The 23,160-nt window shown below is 39.8% G+C and overlaps 1 protein-coding gene across 1 annotated transcript; it reads left to right on the forward strand.

Moving 5' to 3' along the window:
- Positions 1-1,779: 1,779 nt before the first annotated feature.
- Positions 1,780-22,627, forward strand: carhsp1 (calcium regulated heat stable protein 1). Its single transcript, XM_023416278.2, has 5 exons — positions 1,780-1,933; positions 19,217-19,388; positions 19,855-19,963; positions 20,384-20,506; positions 21,628-22,627. Exons 2-5 carry the CDS (start codon positions 19,298-19,300, stop codon positions 21,788-21,790), a joined length of 486 nt encoding a protein of 161 aa, XP_023272046.1. The 5' UTR covers positions 1,780-1,933; positions 19,217-19,297; the 3' UTR covers positions 21,791-22,627.
- Positions 22,628-23,160: the final 533 nt, after the last annotated feature.

Raw genomic sequence — 23,160 nt, forward strand, 5'->3', positions numbered from 1 at the left:
GTTTTAAAAGGCCAAGAGAAGCGCTGCTGTCCAATAGTCATGTTCTCATTATTGCAAAGGATCCAAGACCATCATTAATGCACAGTCATGAAGCATCGCATGCACATAGAGTGTGTCATGAGGACTTAATGTAAGCAGTGATGAACTAAACTAACCTCAAGCTCAACATTCGGCATCAATAATAAAGTTAGTAGAAGGTAATCTGATCAGATGATTACTTTTATTCAGCACGCTGCTGTAGCCATGTCAGATTTTCATCTTTCTTTTATTTCCAGATAAAACATTACAAATAATCATGCAAACAATTCATGACAAAAGATCATTGCAAACACTGTAACTCATATTAGGGTGGATGTCAGTTGATCCCTTTCACAGAATGAATTATGAAGAAAAAGGGTGATCATGCACACTAATTGCGCATGCACATTAATTGGTCTGGTTTGTGACTCCTGTTCCTCTGAAGTTTCCAGTGTTTGATATACTGGATAGCAACACAGATAATGTGGTCTCTTTGGAGTTATCTTGGTTTTCAATAATGGGTTTGGAACACATATCAAAATGCCAGACCAGTTTTAAAGCTGATGTATTCTGCTTTTTGAAATTCAGTCTAATATGATCCTCCTTTGTGGCAGTGTTACTATAATGAATAAGTCACTTCTCTTTAAAGTAATTTGCCATGTAGTGTGTTTTTTGACTAACATTGGTGTACATCTTAATGGCAAATAGGAGGTGGTCATCCCAGCATCACAAATAGTCAAATTTGAACATACTCCCACTGCCTCATTCCTGAGGCAATGTCACTATACTGTATATGCTCTGCTCTGTTCCCGCCTCTGCTCTCTTTGTTTTTCCTTTATGAGTTGTACAAAAGGGATCAGTTGTCAGTGGTGGGGAGAAAAGAGACCAATTAAAAAGGGAATTCTAGTAATTACACATTACAGAGCTGCATTATTTTAGCTGCTGGGCATTGTGATTCATCAGCATCACATTACCCATAGTAACAGTTCACAATGTAACCATAGAACACATTCAGTGTCAATCCAGCAAAAACTACATTATAAGCCTGTTTTCATTGATTTCAACCTCAAAAAGTAGTTATGTCTCCCTCTGCTGAATGTCAGGAGGTGCTTCATGTGAACCTTGTCATTTCACAGTGAACCAGTGTATTTCTCATAGCCCATTAAACTCTCACACACACATATATATATATATATACAATTTGAATTACATTTTACAGCACAGGGAACAATCATGTCTCCTTCCAGTCCAATTGACTGATGACACAGTCTATGTGCTGTTTATGTACAGTCTATATATATATATATATATATATATATATATATGATATGTGTTTTTATATGTGTTTTTATATATATATATATATATATATATATATATATATATATAAACTTACCTTTTGTTAAAGAAAAACAATAGTTTTTTTATTATTTTATTTTTTCATTTATTGGACCCATACTTTTTTATGTATGGATTAATACAATTACATTTTATTTATTTTTTATTATTCTCAGCATTTTTTTTTTTTTTTTGGCAGAAATCGGCTTCCGTAAAAATGTTAATCCAACAGCCAACATTTAATCTATCTTTATTTGTAAAAGGAATATTGTAAACTTTTCAGGTCGTGTTTTTATTTACGGTACACTGCGTAGTTTTCAGGTCGCAATGTGGCGTCCGTTACGGTAAAGTGCTGCCAGGTGACGTCACTGTGGAACCAGTCACGCCCATTCAGAAACAAGAGCGAGAGAGCGTGAGGGAGAGAAAGTATTTACGCTGCTTTGACTCTTGGATAGTGAACCTCATCACTGAACAGCGGTGGCACAAACTAAACAGACTCAACTAAAACTCCTCTTAAAGTTTACGTTTTGCTTTGTTGGACGCGTTTTCTTCGAGTCGAGAAGTTGGTGGAAACAAGGTGAGTGATGCACGTTACGTTAAAACGCTACTAATAAAACAAACAAACATACAAACAAACTGACAGTATTTAGTCCGTGAACGCCGCACGGCGAATTCCCCAAGCAGTTAGCTTTTAACTTAATTTTTATCGCAAGTTAGCTGTCAGTTTTAGGATACATTGCATCACAAATTATAAACTTGGTTTATATAACGTTAATAAATATGATTTGTCGTAAAAATTTGGAAACAGGATTGCTGTCAGTTACTCCATTTTTCCAACTTATCAGTGGCGCTCAAGTTCACTGATTTCCATAGTCTTTCCTTTCCATGACGGATTGTGTTTTCCTGGAACGAGCAGCCGTTCATTTCCTTGGGAGGTGGGGGCAAACAAGCAAGTAAGGGGTGTGTGTGTGTGTGTGTGTGTGTGTGTGTGCGTGTGTGTGTGTGTGTGTGTGTGTGTGTGTGTGTGTGTCTCTGTCTCTCTGTCTCATCCAATTACCTCTTCACAGAAGTCTGAGTCGATGCAGTGTGTGTGGAAAAAAGGAGCTTTCATTCAGGGACTTGAAAAGGTTTTCTCTCAGCACAGGCCCCCTCATTCGGAGTTAATGAAGTGCTGGAAGATGAGCTTCTGTGGGCGCTTAAGAGCTGTAGCATGTTGCCGGTATCTATCTGCAGCTCATTATAGGATGAAGATGTGTTTGAGAGTACGTGCATGCACCAACCACAAGGCAGAGCAAAGGTGGAAGGAAAGCACTTATGCTTAAGCCCTGCTTCAGGCCTGTTGTTGGTTGAAACAAGAAAATATCAGCTGATGTGGTGGACAACATCAGTTGTTTGTGTGTGTGTCTGTGTGTCTGGTTTTAAAAAAATAAAAGAAATTTCCAGTGAGGCGTTGTGACATGGTGTCATGACAGAGGTTCAGCCAGGATGTGGTTGTATCTGAAGGTGCCTGTTCCTTCTTTAAGTCTACACACACATTATAAATGGACAGATTTACATGTCTGAAAGCTGCAGTTGAACTGTGTGCTTTGTTGCACACCTGTAGGTTTCTTTCTGCGTGTTTTAGCTTGTTCAGAGGTATTCAGGGGCTGGAAAGGGGTGTCTTTAAATGAAAATGCCTCTTATAACAGTGACTGTTGAATTCCAGCAGACTTGAGTGTTAATGTAAACTCATAAGCCTAAATGGCCCTTAGTATTTCATGGTCATCTTCTTCTTTAATGACTTAATGACCACTTAGACAAAATTATGTTCTGTTCAGACATTTCAGCTAAAGTGGAATTTGGTGACAGACATGATTTTCACCATTTAAAGCCATAAACATCGTACATGATAGTAGTCCTCCAGACCAGCATTTAAAAATCCTACATGGAGAAATCAATGAAAGAGGGCGAGATTATAGACCAGAACGCATTGCAGCAAGAAGACATCCCATTCTGGGAATACTGGACACGACTGTATGTCAGTCAAACTGTGAGTTTTGGAGCTGTTTCGCCACCATCCACATTTACTTTTAATTTCTCTTAAGATGCTCTATCCAGGGCTGCTCTCCCATTCTCTTTGAGCACTGCATCGTGGGAGATTAGTATACATCAAGAGCCCGCTCAGAAATTAGCCATTTTGCATATTCCTTATTTTCCAGTGTGAATTTACTTCATAGTCACTACACTACAAACCTGTTACAGTTGGTATGGAGTTGGGACGAAGCTGTCCTGCATGAAAACCATTGGTGAGGGTGTGTTGTTGTTGTTGCATGTTGTACTGCTGTTCACAACAATCGTCAGGTAAACAGTAAAAATATAGGGTTCATGTTACAAAGGCATGTGCACTTTCATTTATTTGGTTGCCCAATGCAGATGTGCAGTAAAGGTTGAGTCTGGTTCTGGACCGTGCACTGGTTCTCCCTCTGCATTGTTGGATTAGCAGCATGTATGTCAACTCAAGTTGTGAACATGGCCTTAATCCAACCAGCCAGTCGCAGCTAATCTTAGGCTGCAGACACCTCTGTCTTATTAGATGGGGTTGACAGAAATGCTTTAGAGACTTACTGTATGGCTTAGTCCATAATATGCACTGCTACAGTTGGCCTAGTGGCTATACAATTTCAATATCCACCACTTTTTACTGTAGACTGTCCGGTGCAGGATTTTTGAGCCAGATACTGATGTTGATACCAGTGTATAAGCTGATAGTCCATTTATTAAAAACATAAAGACATAACTGATATTTCAGCCTTGATGATTTATTAGTGTAGCTCTACTTTTTATGCATGAAACCTGTGTTTTAGGCATTGTGAGTGTCAGCTTTCTGCTCTGAGGCATCTCGGTACAGTGTTTTTATACCAGCAGTTTGAATGGCATTGTCTTCTTCTAACCTACTGAACTGAAACAGCAGCTGCGTTTGAATAATAAATGAAAACATATACCACTACATGATTGTTTATTGCCCTCGGTGTCGTGTTGACATTTCATCTCGTCAGTTCGTGTACCAGATGGCATTATTTCATTTAGCTGACATGACACTGCAAAAATTCAGATGAGGCCTTTTGACATCAAAACCAAAACAGCATTGTCATATTTGTCTGCTCTGTCATAAATGCTTGTTTTCTAAATGTCCACTGTGCTGTTAAGCAGCTTAAAAGGCTCACCGGAGTTTTTATGACCGTTCCTTTTACAGCTGCATAGTCGGGAGAGTCGGGAGCTCGTTGTGAAGGCCTTGTGCGCTGTTGTGCAATATGATCTGCTGTAATAGTCCCCTGAGAGCGCTGGCTGTAGACAATAAAGCACTGATAATGAGAGAGAGAGAGAGAGGTGGATAGAAGATGCTCGCTCACCCTGAAATATGACTGGAATGACTCCTTGAGGCATTTCTGTGCTTATCACCACATCAGTCACTTTAGGAAATGTGTGTGAAGGGACATCGCAAAACAACACCACACTTTGCAAAACGGGTAATGTAAAGTGATTATCTTCGATATTTGCATGTAAATTAATGCTTGTTTTGTGGCTTCAGCAGGAACTTTATGTATTGATGGTCCTCGGTGATACTGTTGGCTTCTCTTTCTATGGCTTTCTTTTTTTTTTTGTATCACAGAGATCAGAGATTCGTAAACATTTCTCTTTGTGTCAGCACGAGCGGCATCAACTTACCTTTACCTTTACATGCACACAAAATATCGGCTATTGGGAGGAAACCAGTCTAAAGCAGGAAATAACAGAATGTGTTTACATGCAGCCCCTCTCCACCCCTCTTATCTTTCAACCAAGCAAGTATATTACTGATGCGTGATGCTCCAGCCTCTTCTTCTGTTTGGACCAACATTTGGACTCATTATACAGTGAGAGAACAGTGTGTTGAGAGAGCACAGTTTTTCTGAACAGTGAGAATATATGTGAAGTTAAGAAATTAACCTGGTGTTTAGCTGTCAATATAAATGATCAGTTTCTCCCTCTTAATCCCACACACATATTAAGATTTCTCATCTACGCTTAAGAAGTGTTACTGCAGATATCCAGCAATAACAGGTGTACTTAAAATGCACTGATAGAAAGAACCAGACTTAAGCTGTTTTTAATGTTCAAACCAGATGTTTTGTTTTCTTTAAGTACAATTAGACTGTTTCAAACCAAATCTGTTTTTCATTAAGACTACGCCAAACATCTTAGTGGGTGTTCAGACATGCAGAGGTCTGCATTAAATTTACAAAGGGGTGTGTTGTTTTAGCTCCTGGGGACACATCAAGAAGCAGATCTATGGGTTTGATGTCTTATCAGAAGCAAAAATACAGCACAGCAATTTATAAAAGTGACAGGGTTTTTACGACTCTGTGAAGTTACCATGGCGAAAATTTTATCTTTACATGCAACGATCTCGAGGAAAATGGTAGAAATATGCTAATCTAAGCAATTTTTGCCAAATGACATTGATTTATATTGTAGTAAAAGGTCAACCAGGTTCAACGTTTTTGTATTTTACACGAACCAACACTGGTTCATCTACCTGCTGAAGCAGTGGCAGTGTGTCAGCTGTTAAATTTGCTGTCTGGTTATTTTATCCAAAAAATCAAAAAAAAATGTACAATATCAATCTTAATATAGAATTACTGAGTTCAGATATTCTTTATCACATCGTTTTTTTTCCTAGTCTACGCATTGCAAGGAGTTGCAAGATGTACAATTTGCAAAATGTATGCTGCAGAAGTTCCTCATGCATTTATCAAGTGTGGCATCTCATTGAGGAGCAAAACTTACTTTCAGCCCTGAGTTTCATACCTTAGAGGTGTTGAATTACACTGTGGGAAAGAGGTAGCACTCTGCCAGTACCATGTAAACGTATCTACATGTAGTACAGTAGCACTAAGGTGGGTGATGGTCCTGCACAAGTCAGGACAGGACACACACAAGATCACGTTTCACTGTTTGTGTGGGGATTGCTGTATTTGTTTGCCGTCCTGCTTATCTGTGTGCGGCAGGTTGAATGTAGTACACACAAGCAGAAACACCATGATGGAGTTCTGTTACACTCTATTCAGAGTAGGCAGCGTCATTTTCAGCTCACTTTGACCTTGACTTGAGTTGCTCTACAGTTTTTATTTGATGTACTGATGGGGACCCGGTTACTGGCAGGAAGTCTTCACCCACAAGAAGTGACAAATCATAACTTGTGGCTCAAATCCAGACGGTGTCTAACACGGCAGATAACATGTGAGAAAGCCGCACTCGCCTCCTTCATTCACTTCAATGGGACCAGTCCATTCATGCAGCCTCTTGTGTTGTTTAAATGCAGGGCTTTTTTTCTGTCTTGGCCATTGTTGTTCCTTATCTGTCTGCCTTTCTCTGCTTCTAACCCTTGTCTGCTTTTTCGCCACTTTGTTGTGGGAAGAATGACTCTCCCCACACCCCACCCTCTAAATCTTATTTAGACAGGAACTGATATACCAGGATCCTATATTCCCCTTTGTTCATTCTTTATAGAAATAACGTTTTACTCAGTGATGCTTTTACATTTCAATTTCTTAAAGTACAACAATTTATTATATGTATAATGTATTGATGGGAAAATATAATAAACCCCATAAAGTTGCTGCACTGGTGTATAGTTACTGTATGTCCTCACTGTTTTCCATGTTGACTCTCCTGTGAAGAGATCTCAGCGGCCACAAGGTTTGTGCAAAAGTGGTGAAACACTTGCTGCTGTTGGGGCATCATGGGAAGGTGTCAGTCAGCTCACAGTATGAATCCCCTGCAGAGAATGAGAGGTTTCACAAGTCGGACTGTTTCAAATGTTGAAACACGAGACGTTTTTGTGTATCTGTCAGTGTGAAGCTTGATTGTTAGGTTGTGAAGATAATATCTGGTTATTGTTTGGGGAACAGTTGCTGATTAAATTGCTGTTTGTGTCTCGGTGCATGACTTACTGTTCGTCCATGACTCCCATCAGCACAGCGAGAACGTAACGGGTCACCGTGGCCCGGGCTTGACAACCCTCTAGATTTAAGACATCACTGGAAATGGTGCTAATCTGCCCATCCAAGGTCCAGTTAGGAACATTACTGTCTTGTTAGTATTTTGTCTCAGTTTCAACCAGCACAATACTGAAGAGAAGAAAGAAGCCATTGTCATTTTTCAGCAGTCAGCTGGCTCCAGTGCCTGATGGGAAGCTCTGTTGTGCACCATTGAATTTAAACTGATGGGACCATATCCTTCTGTCTCTCATCATTTCTGTGTTTCTTTGTCTTTCTGGGTTGTCACTCTTTTGCTCTCCTCCAATTAGAAAGTGAGCATTGTTCCCTTTGTTTACGGTGCTTGTGCAGCCCTTGAGCAAATGGCATATGTTACTGCAGGACTGTTGCATTTTACAATGTCAGCAAACATCCTTATCTTTATCGGCAGATGTTCCATCTGTGGTATCAAATCAGAAATGTTTCTACACATGAATTTTGGTAGCTAAGTCAGTTTAGTTTCATGATTACTAGTTTCCTCTATTTTGCTTTAAAAACAGTAAAAGTAGCTTAATTAACAAGGTATGCAACAGGTCAAATGGACAGTGCATTTTAGGAACGTTCCCCATGTGAATGTTTTCATACTAGCGCTGATACAAGAACAGTACAGATGAAGAAGAAGAAGCCAAAGTTCACAAATGTAGGTCATTCACCTGTTGTTGTTCACATTTTAAATTACAGTAAAAAAAAATTAAAAAATTAAAATGGAACAAAAAGTGACATCACTGAATGTTTTTTTTTTTTTTAAATTAGGGCTGCAACTAGCAATTATTTTCATTATCATTTAGTCTGCAGATGATTAAAAAAAAAAATAACTTGGCTTTATTTAATAACTTTATTTTATTTATTTATCTTTTGCCTTCACAAAACCCAAGACATTACTTTATAATGATATAAGCCAATGTCAACCAGAACCAGAGAACCAACTAATCACTGCAGCTCTAGTTTACATACTTCGCTAAGTTGAATCAGATCGTAGTCATTTGTTTTGAATAAACAGTGACGCTGTAACTAAGCTTTGGCATTGTATGTCCCTTCTACACCAGGAAGAAAAAAAAATTTCAGCACCATCATAAATTAACTGCAGCGACATTTGCAGACTTAAGATATTTCCTTCTTCCGTCACGCTCGTCTCATGTCATTTTCAGGTTCACTGGTCTTGCTGCAGGAATAATGCGTCACCTCGGCCTTTCTTGTTTGTCTGATGTAGTGTACACCACAGTGCTGTAATGGCTCTGTATCGGCTCACCACAGCTTCAGTTTCACCACCTAATGCAGTGAGAGATTATGATGGAGGCAATCCTGTAAAGCACCAAGACTAAAGTAGTGGTTGATTTTAGTGCTGAGACACATAGAGCCTTTTATGATCATTGCTGAGTGATATCTTCCATAGCCAAAACCAAATTTCCTTCAATAAGTAGATTTATTGAACTGAAACTATAGATTTTTTCTTTCCTTTCAACAACTGAAGTAAAACACTTCCTCAGGTCATTAAACTGACAATTTCCTCCTTTTTTAACTTTTTTCCTTGAATTTCAGTCTGGTGTTTGCGCAGTAACTTTCCACACACTCTGTCCGACCTGAGTGTGACTGATTCAGCAACTTGTTAAGTTTCAGGTTTTAGTGGTTTTTTTTTTCCCCACGCTGGAGTGTGCTGCTCTGAACATTTACCACGAAGCATATAAAACCTATGATGAGGTGATGATTGATCCGTCTTTGTGCCTTAGGGCGGCAGTTACCTTCCACAGTCCAAAGCCATGCAGGTTAATTAGCGTCTCTAAATTGCCTCTAGGCTGAATAGTTGTTTGTCTCTATATGTCAGCTCTGTGATGGACTGGTGACCTGTCAAGAGTGTACCCCGCCTCTCACTCACTGTCATAACCTCCAGGCTCCCCCACGACCCTCAAAGGATAGGTGGTATATCCGATGGATGGATGAATCAGATCCTGACACACTCTTCTTGTGGTCAGTTTAATCACTACATGACGATGTACGTGGCGCTTGTATGATGTAACCCTTCTTCTCTTTTTTTCTTGGGAACCTTCACGGCAGAGCCAGCAGCAGTGGCGCTTTGAGTAATTGTGTTGCTGCTGTACGTAGTCTTGACGTAAATACGACCACATGTTGCAAATATTGTTGATGTCATGGTATGACACACTATGTGATTTTAGAGTAACTCAACTGTTGTATGTTTTACATATCAGTGGATCTCCTGGATTATTATGTACAAAAAAAAATGTCATGCTGATCATAGACTGCATCAGTTTTCATTATTTTTACATTTGACAGACACTTTTATCCAAAGTGACTTACCAGTGAGGAGCATCTCTAAAGCTTCAGTGCAGAAGGAGACCTTGGTGTAATTACTAAGTACCACATCAGTTCATTAAGTTCAAGGAGATCAGGTAAAGAAGTGAACCAAAAGTGCATAGTAAGTGCTAGTTAGACATGTTAGCGCGTTAGAGGTGTTAGGAGAGGAGGTGCTCTCAGAAGAGATCAGTCCTCAAGAGATTCTTGAAGATAGAGAGGGACGCCCCCGTTCAGTAGTTTGTTCCACCATCAAGGACCCACAGACTAGAACAGTCTGGACAGTGATTGCCTTGTGTGCAGGAATGGCACAGAGACTCTCATTTTTTTGCAAATAACTAAACTTATGCAGGTATTTGGTCATAAACTAAACTCCATCCAACAGTTGTTGAGATATTTCGGTCTGGACTGAAGTGGTGGACAGACAGATCATCATCATCATCATCATCATCATCATCATCATCCATGGAGCCAGAACACCAGTATAACTAAAATAAAAACAATTCTACACATGGGGGCTGTAAGGTAGTCCCAAAACAATCAAATCACACCTGCAGCAGCTAAAGTGTTTCCCTTCTCTGGTGATTGCACAGGATGAGTCCTCACTGCTTCCTGTTTCCTGCTGTTTTCGAAAGTGTTGATTATCGGCTGTGGTTGTGACGCCCTGATGACACGGTGGAGCTTTCAGAATGTGGGAGGAGAGGAAGAAACCAAAGGAAAGAGTAGCAGGGGAGGGAAAGTGGAACCTCAAAGGTTTCCCGGTGGAGTTTTCTTGTGAACAAAGTTGTGTTGACAGGTGTGTGCGTCCTCATGCATGTGCACAATACAAACAAAAATGAGGACCCACTTGTAAAAGCGTTGCTCCGAAGCACTACTAGTGGTCAAAAACTCACACAGGTTACCTTTAACTATAGTCGTCCGTGCAAACGTAGAAAAATATATCATGTTGCTGTTCTATAACTACAGCAAAGATCATCGAAGACCATCTAGTGTCGTGGTGCTGCTGGATTGAATACAAAATTTCTGCCCCAAGTGAAGCAGTTTGAGTATATCAGGGTCTTTGTTCACGAGTGAGGGTAGGATGGAGCAGGACAGGTGGATCGGTGCAGCATCAGCAGTAAAGCGGGTGTTCAGGAGCTGAGCCAGAAGGCAAAGCTCTCAATGTACCAGTCGCTCCTCGTTACAACCATCACCTTTGGTCATGATGAGTGTTGGGTCATTTGTCAGCCAAACAGATCTGACAAGGGCATCAACAGTTGGCAAATTTAAGCAGCAGAGTTTAAACTCTCCAACTGCACAGATGTACAGTATATGTGTTAAGTTTACACAATGCTTCACCATACTAAGAAACTAAAACAAGGATGTGTCGATGAACAGCTATGATGTAATTCAGCCATGAGACAAAAAAACTGGTTAAAGCCAGAAGAGATGGATACAAGTGGGCTTCCCTTTTTGTTTGTACAAACATTAATTATTTTGCTTTGTTTCAAGTTAGAGAAGCGTTTAATTTCCATGAACTAAAAGGTAAGAAACAATAGGATTAGGTGAAATTGGTTTGATCAAAGACCATTATTTGACTCCTCACCTATTCTTTACTAAGAGCACCCATATGAATAAATCATACTTTCAAATGAGCTACCTCTTTTGATTTTTATGTATGAAATGGATCACCCTCATCCATCACAGACTTTGAACACATAGATCAGGCACTTAAAGCTCCTGAATACCTAAAATCTCATGTTTTTTTCCAGTAACATTACATATTGATGACAAAAATAGCGACATTTGAAGAAAAAAAAGCATTATTAGTTAGCGCTTATTATTATTGTAAACCCAAAAAAACTCATCAGTTCTGCGTGTGAATGGTTTGATCAGATTTGACTCACGATAGCATTTCAACAGCAGCAAACAGTCTCCAAATCTTGATGCAAATATTGTTAATTTTACCTCAGTCTTTAACAAAGCACAATAAGTGCTGCTGTTTCTGTGACGTGGTGCTACTGCATTAGACTGTTTTCTAAGTTAAAGGAGCTACTTGTAAATTTTGCTATTGCTACGTAGCCAGCATTAGCATTAACAGCTGTTAAAATAAAGTAGTAGATAATCTGACTAAACTGTTGGACTGTTGGAATAGATGCTCATCAGTGCGTCTTGGTTGCTGGATAAATACGCAAGAATGAGAACACGTTGAGTTGGTCCATGAGAGAGATAGGATTGAGAGCTATAATTAATCAATAAGAAAATTAGAAACTTTGATATACTGTTGATATGTTACACTGCTTTACAATATAATACTAACGCAGTCCCAAAACAAAGATGTTTCTGAACAAAGCGTTACAGGAAGAGACAGCCACCTTCCCAAAATAGATACAGCAAGGTTGGGCAAGTTGGCTAAATATACCACATGCTTTTGTTTTGCTATCACAGCTTGGATGGGTTGGCGGAAGAGACGAGTGCTTCCTCTGAGGAAACTGTTTTATTTTGGCACAAAAAGTGAAGGTGCAACAACCTTTAAAAGAGCAGTTGTGGATACATGAGGTAACAAGATGTTGGCTTGGACCCCATGAGGCCACTCAGTGGACGAGACGATTCAGGGCGAGGCTAAAGTCCAATATGAAAGGAAAAGTTGAGCCGAAAACCTTTGGCAACAATGTCAGGAAATGCCAAAGTTAATCACCTGAAGCGCTCTCTTAGTGAGGTTCTGGGAAAAACACCCAACACAACAAACCATAACACTGTTACATTTCGAGCTTCATTGTTTTCTCTCAACTTCTAAAAGACGATTTTAAACATAAGGGAAAATCAAGCTCAACAACATCGACTGAAAAGAAAGGAAAAATATTGTGATAACATTTTTTGCCGCAGGCACCATTTTTTAATAATCATCTTCAAAGGATTCTAATCATTTTTTTTGTGTTAAGTGTTTAGAAAAATCTGATCATGATATACATTTTTTACATAAACTCTCAAACACTGGCATCAGGATCAGCCTCAGACTTCCTGTATCGGTCAAGCTCTTATGAAAACAGGCCCAAAGATCACAGCACAGATTAGTGTGTGATGTAAACTGGTGCCCTCCGATGACCCTATGTTTTCGTTATTTTTTTAATTTTGGAAATACCTGCACCTGGAACTGTGCATGCAAATGGGCATAACACCAGTGGTGCTCAGGAGTCCGGGAGAGGATGCTGCTGATGTGAGTCGCAGTGTACATTCAGCTTTCATGGCTGTGTGTATGATTGAAACACGGGAAATACTGCATTGACGCACATTGGAGGGTGAGTCATCAAATTGTAGCATCAGGACCATCTCTCATTGTCACATACACACACATATCACATTTGGCCTTGCACAGACACACACAGGACCGTACACCCACCCACACTGACTTCCAAACACACACACACACAAACACACACACAGAGCCTAATATAATAGCCTGTTAAGCTTAATGTTTTCTGCCTTCAGTGCTCAACGCTGGCTGCATATTGTGTCTAAAGCAGCTTCTCTCATTCTTTATCTCAGCACATAGAGGTCCTCAATAACCTGGAGCTTATAACAGCCCCCGTCCACTTCATTTTCCTCAGCTGCTTTGAAACAGAGATGTCACCATGACTGGGCGACCATCAGCTGCAAAAGCTGAAAGTCTTCTTCATTGGTCTAAAATGACCAGTGCAGTGAAGATGTAAAAATGAAATGGTGATATTTGACATTTCATAGCTCAAATTATTTATTAATTATAGATAGATCAGGATCATTAATTTGTACCCTTACACTTCAGTGTGTATTAAGACTTGAAATCATCCCATCTTTTCATTCTTCTCCGATGCAGCTGAATTTCTTTATTTTAAAAAGGACTAAAGTCTCACCTTCCATTATTAGTTATTTAGCATTTTAGCACTCCGGTTCCCTCATCCTGAAGTCTCTAGGGTTTTTGTTAGACGGCTGAAATAAAGTCTGTGGTTAACATAAGGTCAAGACATTTTCACAGTTTTATTCTACGGTATAAAATACATCAGCACCTCAGTCATGATTTCTTTAAGTTTTTACGTCTCTTAAAAAAAGGCCGGTTGCTAACAAGTGTCTAAATGAGACTACAGAGGTTGTCAGGGTGACGTTGAAGTCATGTGACGGTGGTGTAGTACCTTTATAGCCTAACATTAGTTTTCTATTTTCTGCTGTAGTATTTAGGCTTCAAAAACTATAAAGTTGCATTCAGTAGTGTAGATTGTCCTGCTGAACAAAATTTGTGAGTATCATAAACGTTTGTTTGTTGCAGATCTTATTTTCTGCAATAATCCAAAAGCCCATGTAAAAATCGAATTGGCAGTGTAGTGAAGGCTTTAAATCAACATTTAAAACTTTGTGTAAAGAAATGAAATATAGATAAAATCTAATTGAACTGTTAACTGCATAAATTAAATGTGACAAATCCACATATTTAGACATTTTTCTTTTTGGTATCTGGGCAAAATTGCCTGACGTGGCGTAGTTAAGCTAAGTAATGCTAAACAGCTGCTGGCTTCATATTTACTGTACAGGTATGTGAATGGTGTCAAAGCGTATTTCCCAAAATGTCAAACTATTCCCTTACTACTGTACGCACTATAGATAAACGTAGAGGTAAAGTAGAAACAATAGAATAGGGACTGTTTTGGCTTCTATTACCTGAAGATGTTGTTGCACACAGTTTCTCAGCTCCAGTGCAAAGCTCCTCTAACATGTAATTACAGCTGACTGCCCCTCCCCTCTCTGTTAATTATATATTGGTTCATATTCAGCTGTCACTGGCTTTGTGTCATCTCTCCCTTGTGGACATCTTCTCTCCTCTCCTCTGTTTCCCCCCTGGGATGAACAAGGAACTGAGTAACTGTGTGAGAGAGACAAAGCAAAGTGGCTGGAAAAGAGAGAGATTGGGATGATCGTGTTAAAAGTTTCAGTTCCTCACACGGTCATCCTGTCCTGCGCTTTTCTCACCACTGTAGCTCACTCTCATCTGTCCTCTTTGTCACCCTGGTTTTAAAATACAGACAGCATCTCTTGGTGTGTGTTTGCATGCAGGCATTTGACCTTTAGTTATCATTTTCAGTTTCAGATGATGACTGTGGAATCATAACATTTCATTTTTATCTGCATATCCAGTTTGATTACATTTGTGTTCAGCATTGATTCCTCAGTGGGCGGATGTTGCCATAAAAAGCTTTTTGTGAGTTGAATTTGAATTTTTGGATAAATCAAATCTGTTCATCTCTACATTCATATCTTTGTTTTTCTCTGGCTCGTCCAGCAGTAAGTCCTCAGCAGGATGGGAGGTGACAGGACTTCCTGGTACACGCAGAGACACGACCTCATTCACCAGTTAAAAGATTTTTTTTTTTTTTTTTTTTAGCTAATTACCATTATAATAGAGTAAAACACTGATTCTGGTGTGTACAAGTAATTTTGGTATCTGTCCTCTTGTCTAACACTCAGCAAGAAAGCGAATAAGAGTATTTACTAAAACATAAAATATTCTTTTAAAGCAGACTAACCAGGAAGCCCATGGAAATTTATTATTATTATTTATTATTATTATTATTATTATGACCTTGTTACTTGTATTGAAAAGTGCAATACAATAAAGTGATTCACACCAGTTTATATAAAACACACAAACAAATCAAAGGAAAATGTAAATGAAATTACACAATAAAAGCATTTTATAAAACTTTGTCTTAAGGAGTGAGGTGAAATAAGTCTGATCTCCTCTGGCTGGTTGTTCCAAAAGCCCTGCGTCCTTTGGTTTTCAACCTAGACCTTGGAATGGCCAGCAATGCGCTACCAGAGGATCTCAGACTGCGTCTCGGCTCATTAGGGGTTAAAAGCTCAGAAATATAGGGAGGGGCCAGCCCAAACCTGGCCTTGAAAGTAATGAAAAGAATTAAAAAATCAATCCTAGAATGAATGGACAGCCAGTGTTGAGGTGTGAAGACGGGGCTGATATGAACATGTTTGGACTGGGATTTATAAACTGTTTGCGTCACATCACTGTATATTTTTAAATCCATAATAGGGAGTAGCAACACTTACAGTCACTGATAAAGAAATCTCAAGGACTATTCTTTTACAAGTGAATGCAGCTCTAGATGAATGGATCCAGTCTTGCAGAAGGTGCCAGGCTGAAACTCTAAACCAGTTAATGGAGTCTGCATAGATTGACCAAATGTGTCATCCTGCCTCGTACAGTGTAATGGCTTCATCACATGGGTAGTGTTTGTCTCAGCAAAGCTGTAGGTGTGTGTTGGCTTAAAAAGCTCACTGGACTGGTATTTGCTGTATCAGCAGGGTCTCTGGGTGTCCAGAGACCACTATCATGGAAAATTCCAAAGGATACAGGTTTAGTGCCGTGTGTAGCTTGTGTGCAGCTATTGTGTGTGTGTGTGTGTGTGTGTGTGTGTGTGTGTGTGTGTGTGTGTGTGTGTTTGTGTGTGCGAGAGAGAGCAGGGAGATGCTGTGTTTATATAGAAAAAAATAAAAGGATTGTGGTTCAGCCAAAGCCACAGAGCCACTGTTGTGGCAGCGTCTGTTATAGATGCTGTTGTAACAGAATTGACAGACACACAACTCCAGCCTTAAAATTTGTTTCGCAATACTGTTTTAATCTAATAACAACTTTCCTCTCGCTATTGTCTGAACATTTTGTGGCCCACATTTTTGTCCTTTTTTAAACTCATATTTTGATATAAAATAAAAATGTACTAAATAGAATATGTGTAGATTAAGTGTAAGTTGGGGAGCATTTTATATCCAGTCATATATCCAGTCATAACCATCGCTTGCATAATAACAGTAGTTTCACGAAGGAAGTTTGTGGCTACTTATCTGTGTGTGAAACTGGCACCGGGGCTTTTAGTGTGAAGTTCTGAATTTCTGTGGAAACTTTACAGTTTTCTGTCAAAACATGAAGTCCTAGGTCTGACACCACTTTCCCATTCATTTAAAAACTGCACTTCACATTGATGGCCTCAGTCTTTGATGTGGCCATTTTACTCAGGAAACCTTTGATTTGAATCAAGATTCGACAGTGAAGAAGTGTTCATGTTCCCTGTGTTCTTAGACAGGATTCTTTTTAACGTTACTGTAGCGCCGTTAAAGGAGCTATTTGTAAGTTTTGCTATTGCTACATGGCTAACGTTAGCATTAACAGCGCTTTATTTAGCAGTCTAGAAGAAAAGGTGGAGGACTGAAGGAAATGTATTATTTTATTATTCAAAATAAAATACTCAAATTCAAATGATGTGATTCAAAGTCAGCATGCGTGGGAAAATAACCAGCACGAATGTAAAGTACAGAGTATGGAAAACCATCACTATGGCCCATTAAAGCAGCAGGCAGTAAAGAGAAAAACTACCCGGGCTAAATCTGTACTCGCCCCATCATGTTTTCCCAGCCTCCCTCAGGCTTTATCTTTTGCTTATCGGCCACTTTTCCATTTCATTCTTCCCTCCCTCTGTGCTCCTTGTAAAGACCCTCCTTCCTTTTCTGTTGCTGTTCTAGAGCAGCAACTCTGTCACTGCACCTCTTAATGATTCGTCTTCCCTGTTTTTTTTTTGTTGTTGTTTTTTAGGATCGTCACTTGTTTTTAGTTCCAAATTAAAAAAAGAGATTAGTCTTAATTTTGTGTCAGTAAATTCACACTGGTATTGGGGGATTGCTCTCTCTGTGTTGCCGTCAGTTGTATCCCTGCCTCCCTCCAGCAGGAAGTATGTTGTTCAGAGAGGCTGTGATTACATTAACCTCATGTCTATTGAGTTAAGATGGATCAGACACTCTGCTCACTCTGCTCTGTGTCCTTTTTGAAACTGTAAAATGTATTCAGGCTCCTGCTGTCAGTGTGTGAAGCTGTGCGAATGTTAAACAAGCCACTGTGTGGTAAGCAAACCTTCCTGGATAAATATACTTGTAGCTTTAAAAAGAAAACTCTCACCCAGAACTAGCAGAGATAAGTGACCGGCTCAGAATGAGCACTCATCTGTGAATCTGCAGATATTCTGAGAGTCTGTTGACATCTGGCAGGAGGTTTCTGGAGGTTGTGTTATCTCTTTATTTAGGACTTATTGTTTGTCTGCACACAGTTACAGTGAAAGATATCAGTGCTTAGTGTTCCTCCCTTCAATTGGTATTATTCATCCTCATGCAGTATAAAAGGCAGCAGATGATTGTAAAGCTGTACTTGCATGCTAACATGCTAACAGTGATAACGCTAACATGGTGATGTAAAGCAGGCAGAATGTTAACGATCTTAATTTGGTGTATTAACATGCGAAAATTTGCTAATTAGCACTAAATATAAGTTTTTAACATTAGTTTTGCTTGTATTTGATCATAAGGCAAATAATTGGACAAAGTAAAATTTTGAGCTGATGATGGAGATAAGTGAAACAGTAAGGGATCCAGTGGTAACCACGACTATCTGTACAAAATTTAATGTTAATCCATCCAGCAGTTGTTGAGAAAAACCAAAGACGTCGTCTTTATGGTGGCATCTGTGGAAAAATGTTACTCATCCATATATTATTAGATATTTATGAGCCTGGTGGATCGACTGACAATCTGACCAATGTCCCTAGAGCCAAAAATTGATAATAAGAATATAAGCAAAAATTATTAATTTTGGCCACTTGAGGGCAGCATAAAGGGCTGAAAACACAACATTATTTTTACCAACTTCCTTTTGGAAACATCTGACTAAAGCTACTAAATGCGCCATCTTCTTAACCAGCAGCTCACCGAGCTTGTTTGTAAGTCCTTTGGTGCCGGGCAGGAAGTGTGGAGCGAGTTTACCAGAACTTTATTGAGTTTGAGGGCATTATAACCAAAACAGTGAGAGTTCTGCTGTAATTTGCTGTGCGCTGATTGTGGGATAAAAAATATTGAATGGTGAAGGTTTAAACTTCAGCTACAGTCAGTCTTAAACTCGCAACCTTACACCTGTAAAAGTTAAAAATCCTGTTCTTGGAAACCTGGAAAATCTTCTCCATCTTATTCTACCATCAGCTACAGACATACTGAAAAATATTTACTCACTGAGCTGCTGCTGGTGCCTCTGTCATTGTTAACTTTTATTATATTTGTATAAACCCCCCTCCCCCCCAAAAAAATCAATGGAGGTTTTCTTTTCTGCTTCTCCCTAATTGGCTGACATAGCTGGCGATGTAATGACTGATGATGTAAGTCGCGGGGCGAGGTGAATGAAGGGACTGTTCTCCTTGTAAGGTCACAGCGGTGTCGGCCTTTCCACAAATTGTTGTTGCCATGGTAATGAGAGTTCTGTGAATGCCACCAGCAGGTCACTGATTCATTGGTTTTTTTTGTTTGTTTGTTTTTCTTTGGGGGGGGGGTTGTTGTGCTTCAGGGCTGAGGGAAGAGACAAAACATGTTTTTAAAAGATACTTAACTCGTGTGTGAGTGATGGGGAGTAAGACTTCACATCTCTTCTCCTGTGCTGCTCTCCTCAGGTGTTTCACTTCACAACCTCTGCTGAGCGACCCCTCCCCCCTCCTTCCTCTCCACACACACTGACTCCGACGTCCTCCGTGATGTCCTCTCAGGCCACGCCCATCCAGGGGTCAAGACCTGTGACCCCTCCGCTGAATTCTGCAGGATCCATGCTCTCTCCGGTGTCACATGGTAAAGTAATGTTTATTTTAGCTACTTTGAGACTGTTGTCAATCATATCAAACTACGGTGTGCACATAATGTGAAGCAGCAACGATAGGAAATTTCTGTTGTTTTCTAGCATTAGCAGATTCTTAATACAACTCCTAATCAGAGTGCAGAGTAAACAGTCAGGTTGATATCAGTGAGATTAGATTACAAACAGTAACATTGGATTACACGCAGCATTTTCCTTAAATCCACTCTGTGGGTGAAGATATTTTAAAACCAGCAAATCCCAGTGGGCGACAGCAGCAACAAGGACTTCAATGCACAAAAGCAGAATGTTATATAATTATTTATTGTGTTATTTCATTCAATGCAGATGCTGTAAACATGTATGTCAGCTCATTCTTAGGCACTGCTGGAGAGGCTGTCTGATAAGTGATGTCGTGTTTAAATTTTCATGATGTGTGACACCAGTTTTCTGTCCCATCAGAATCCCTGCAGCCTCCAGTCTGCAGACACAGAGACCGCTCGCCTTCCCCCATGAGAGGCTACCTCATCCCCAGCCCTCTGCCCACCCGCAGAAACAGGACCTGCTCAGCGTGAGAACACATACACACACACACATACACATACACACACACACACACACACACACACACACAGCTGCTATGTTTCCAGTATAGTGAGCAAAGCTTGTTGAATTTATTAGTTACTTGTAGCAGCAAAGTAAAGAAGTTAAGGTGACAACACACTCAGTAAAAACAAGAGTGAGCCACGTGTGTTGAAAGAGCTGCACCCCTTTTTGATTTACTGGATTTAATGATAAACACAGGACGTGATGATGATTGATAAATAACTCTATGTTTTTCTGTGTCTGTTGATTGGGCAAAAGTTCCTCTGCCCCACAAAATTCAATCAATGCAGCCTCAAGGACTTTATCATTCACATTGTTGAATGGTCTTTTTTCTGTCACCCTCCACTTCCTCCGTCTTTCTGTCTATATTTCTCGCTCTATACAGGACGGCTCGAGCATCGGAGGGTCCCGTGTATACTGGTGTGTGTAAATATTTTTCCCGCTCCAAAGGCCATGGCTTCATCACGCCATCGGACGGGGGCAACGACATCTTTGTCCACATCTCAGAGTAAGCTGTGTGTGTAATGTGAAGACTATAGGTCCGCAGTGTGTGTGTGTGTGTGTGTGTGTGTGTGTGTGTGTGTTTTGGGGGGGGTTAACTTGCTGTTTTAACTTGCATCAATATGTTCTTATGACTAATCAGGTTATCTGGAAATGATGTGAATAGAAAGGCATCAACAGATGGTGTGTGTGTGTGTGTGTGTGTGCGTGTGTGTGTTCATGCAAAGAAGAGTGAGTGGTACATTGTGTGTTTTTTTTCTCATTGTCTCTGATGAGGTGTATGAGGGGGCTGCTTTGGTTTTAATGATCGTCATCAAGTTATAGTAGGGCTCTGTGTAAGAGCAGAGGGACACACACACAGACACACACAGACACACACACACACTCAGAGCTTCCTTTTGGTGAGGAATGATTCAAACAGATTCTCTAAGGAAGAAAGAGAGAAACCGAGAACCTGTTTTACAATATACATTGTGCTGCCATGTTTCATGTGTACATAGGTGTTTAACTGTGTGTGTGTGTGTGTGTGTGTGTGTGTGTACTTTTGTGTATACACTGCTGATGTCCATGTATTTTATGCATGTGGGAGAAAACAAAGGCACAGTGGTGAAGGTCATCAGATATTCTTTTGTCCTCCTACACCTCTCCTGCAGCTCCTGCCATCTGTGTGTGTCAAACACAACTTGACTTGCTGTGAAGTATTAAAGAGGGTTTCATATTCAAGGGTTATAGTACGTCATCATTAATCTGGAAAAAAGGCCTTTGATGTGTGAATGACGTGCGTCCACACCAGTGTTTTCACACTTGCTCAACACTAAAGGAGCAACTTAAATGTTACACCTACAAAATATATATTACGCATAAAATATGAAAGTGCAAACGTCCAAATGCAGTTACCCAACATGCAGATATTTGCCCCTAAACAAAGTTCAGCTTAGACTTGTATTGGTGCTCCTGGCTGGAAAAACAAAACAAAACAAAACAGTGCATCTTCTGGTGAAGTTTAGTGGAAGTTCAAAGCATTTTACTTGCTGGTTGTTTTTGCTTTTCAGCTGCAAATATCTGTACATACATAACTTAGTAGTATTTCATAGTTTGTAAATCTTTTTTTGTTTTCCTCTCCTCCAGCATTGAGGGCGAGTATGTGCCGGTGGAAGGCGACGAGATGAGCTACAAGGTTTGCTCCATCCCCCCCAAACACGAGAAGGTCCAGGCGGTGGAGGTGACCATAACTCATCTCAACCCAGGAACCAAACACGAGACCTGGTCAGGACACGTTGTCAGCAGCTGAATGCTGACCCTCACAGGGGGTGGGGGTGGGGGGGGGTTAACAAGGCCAGTGGGTGGGAAGGGAGACATAGATGGAGGGGGCGAGAGGGAGAGGATGATGGTCGGGTGGGGAGAACTGAAACAGAGGGCTGTTAGTGGGCAGAGGGAAGACCAGGTAGAGTTATTAGACCTCTGTGTTTAACTCTGAGACGGCTGGGATACGTCAGAGAAGACATGACCAACATCCTGAGCTGACAAATAAAGGTTTTACTTGGAGGAAAATCACAACCATCTCATAGTCGTATTGAAATGTGGGAGGCTGACTCTGCCCTTCTGCAGAAATGGGTAACTATATCAAGGGAAGACATAGAGCTGGTTTGACTGGTTTGACTGGTATATGAATAGATTTATGATTACAGTGGAGAAATGTTTATCATGAAAAGATTTATAACATTACAGTAGGTTTCTCGCTTAGATTTTTAGAGCCCCGGTGTTGAAATTTGATGTATGTTGTTTGAAGTTTTACTTAATTTGATGAGGAAATTATCTTCAGCTGCGGTTATTCATTTTCTGGAAAAGCTCTAGACACATTCAGTTCAGCTTTGCAGCGTTTGAGAATAAAAGCTCCTGTGGTCACAACAGAACTCGTGTGGAGTGTTGAATAACAGAGGTCACTGTATAAACACTCCATGTTACATTTTCCAGCACAATGGAGTCATTTTCCAGGTATAATGTTCGTGCCTACTTCTACCCAGAGAACTTACAGCTCTGTTTGTGCCTACTCACACCAATCTATCATCTGTATTTGATCATGTGGCCATATCAATGAATTAAAGCATTTGCAACTGGTACACCTTCATGGATTCTGCTTTTTTTTCTTTTTTTATTTTGGGATGAACATCTTTTAACAAATTCTGGTTTGAGTTAGTATGAAACAAAATATGCATCATTACAGTGGTGAAAAGTACATTTACTCAAATACTTTACTTAAGTACAATTTTTATATTCAATATTATGGATACATTAACTAGGATTGTCTCACTAAAATTCAGTGTCATGTGTTTGATGCAGTGGATTTGTCATCCGTACTACAGATAAACTTTATTTTGCTGCCCTCTTCTGTCCACATCTGTCTACTGCAGCTTGACAAACGGTTCAGAGGTCATAATGTGTTTTCTGCTCACAATCGTCCATCATTTTCACAATGGTGGATAATTTTATCCATAATAAGAATTAAATTGAAAATTAAAAGAGAAATGGCATATAAATTATTTTATTTATATTTTAGTAGTTAGGGTAATCAATTAAATGAAAATCAAAGCTGAAAAAGGAAACTGAATATTGATATGAGAAATTGATATTGTCAAATTCCAATTTGAAAAATAGGAAATT

This window comes from Seriola lalandi, unplaced genomic scaffold (genome assembly GCF_002814215.2).
Source record: "Seriola lalandi dorsalis isolate HSWRI2012SDOR001 ecotype SW California unplaced genomic scaffold, Sedor1 jcf7180002054563, whole genome shotgun sequence".
Classification (NCBI taxonomy): domain Eukaryota; kingdom Metazoa; phylum Chordata; class Actinopteri; order Carangiformes; family Carangidae; genus Seriola; species Seriola lalandi.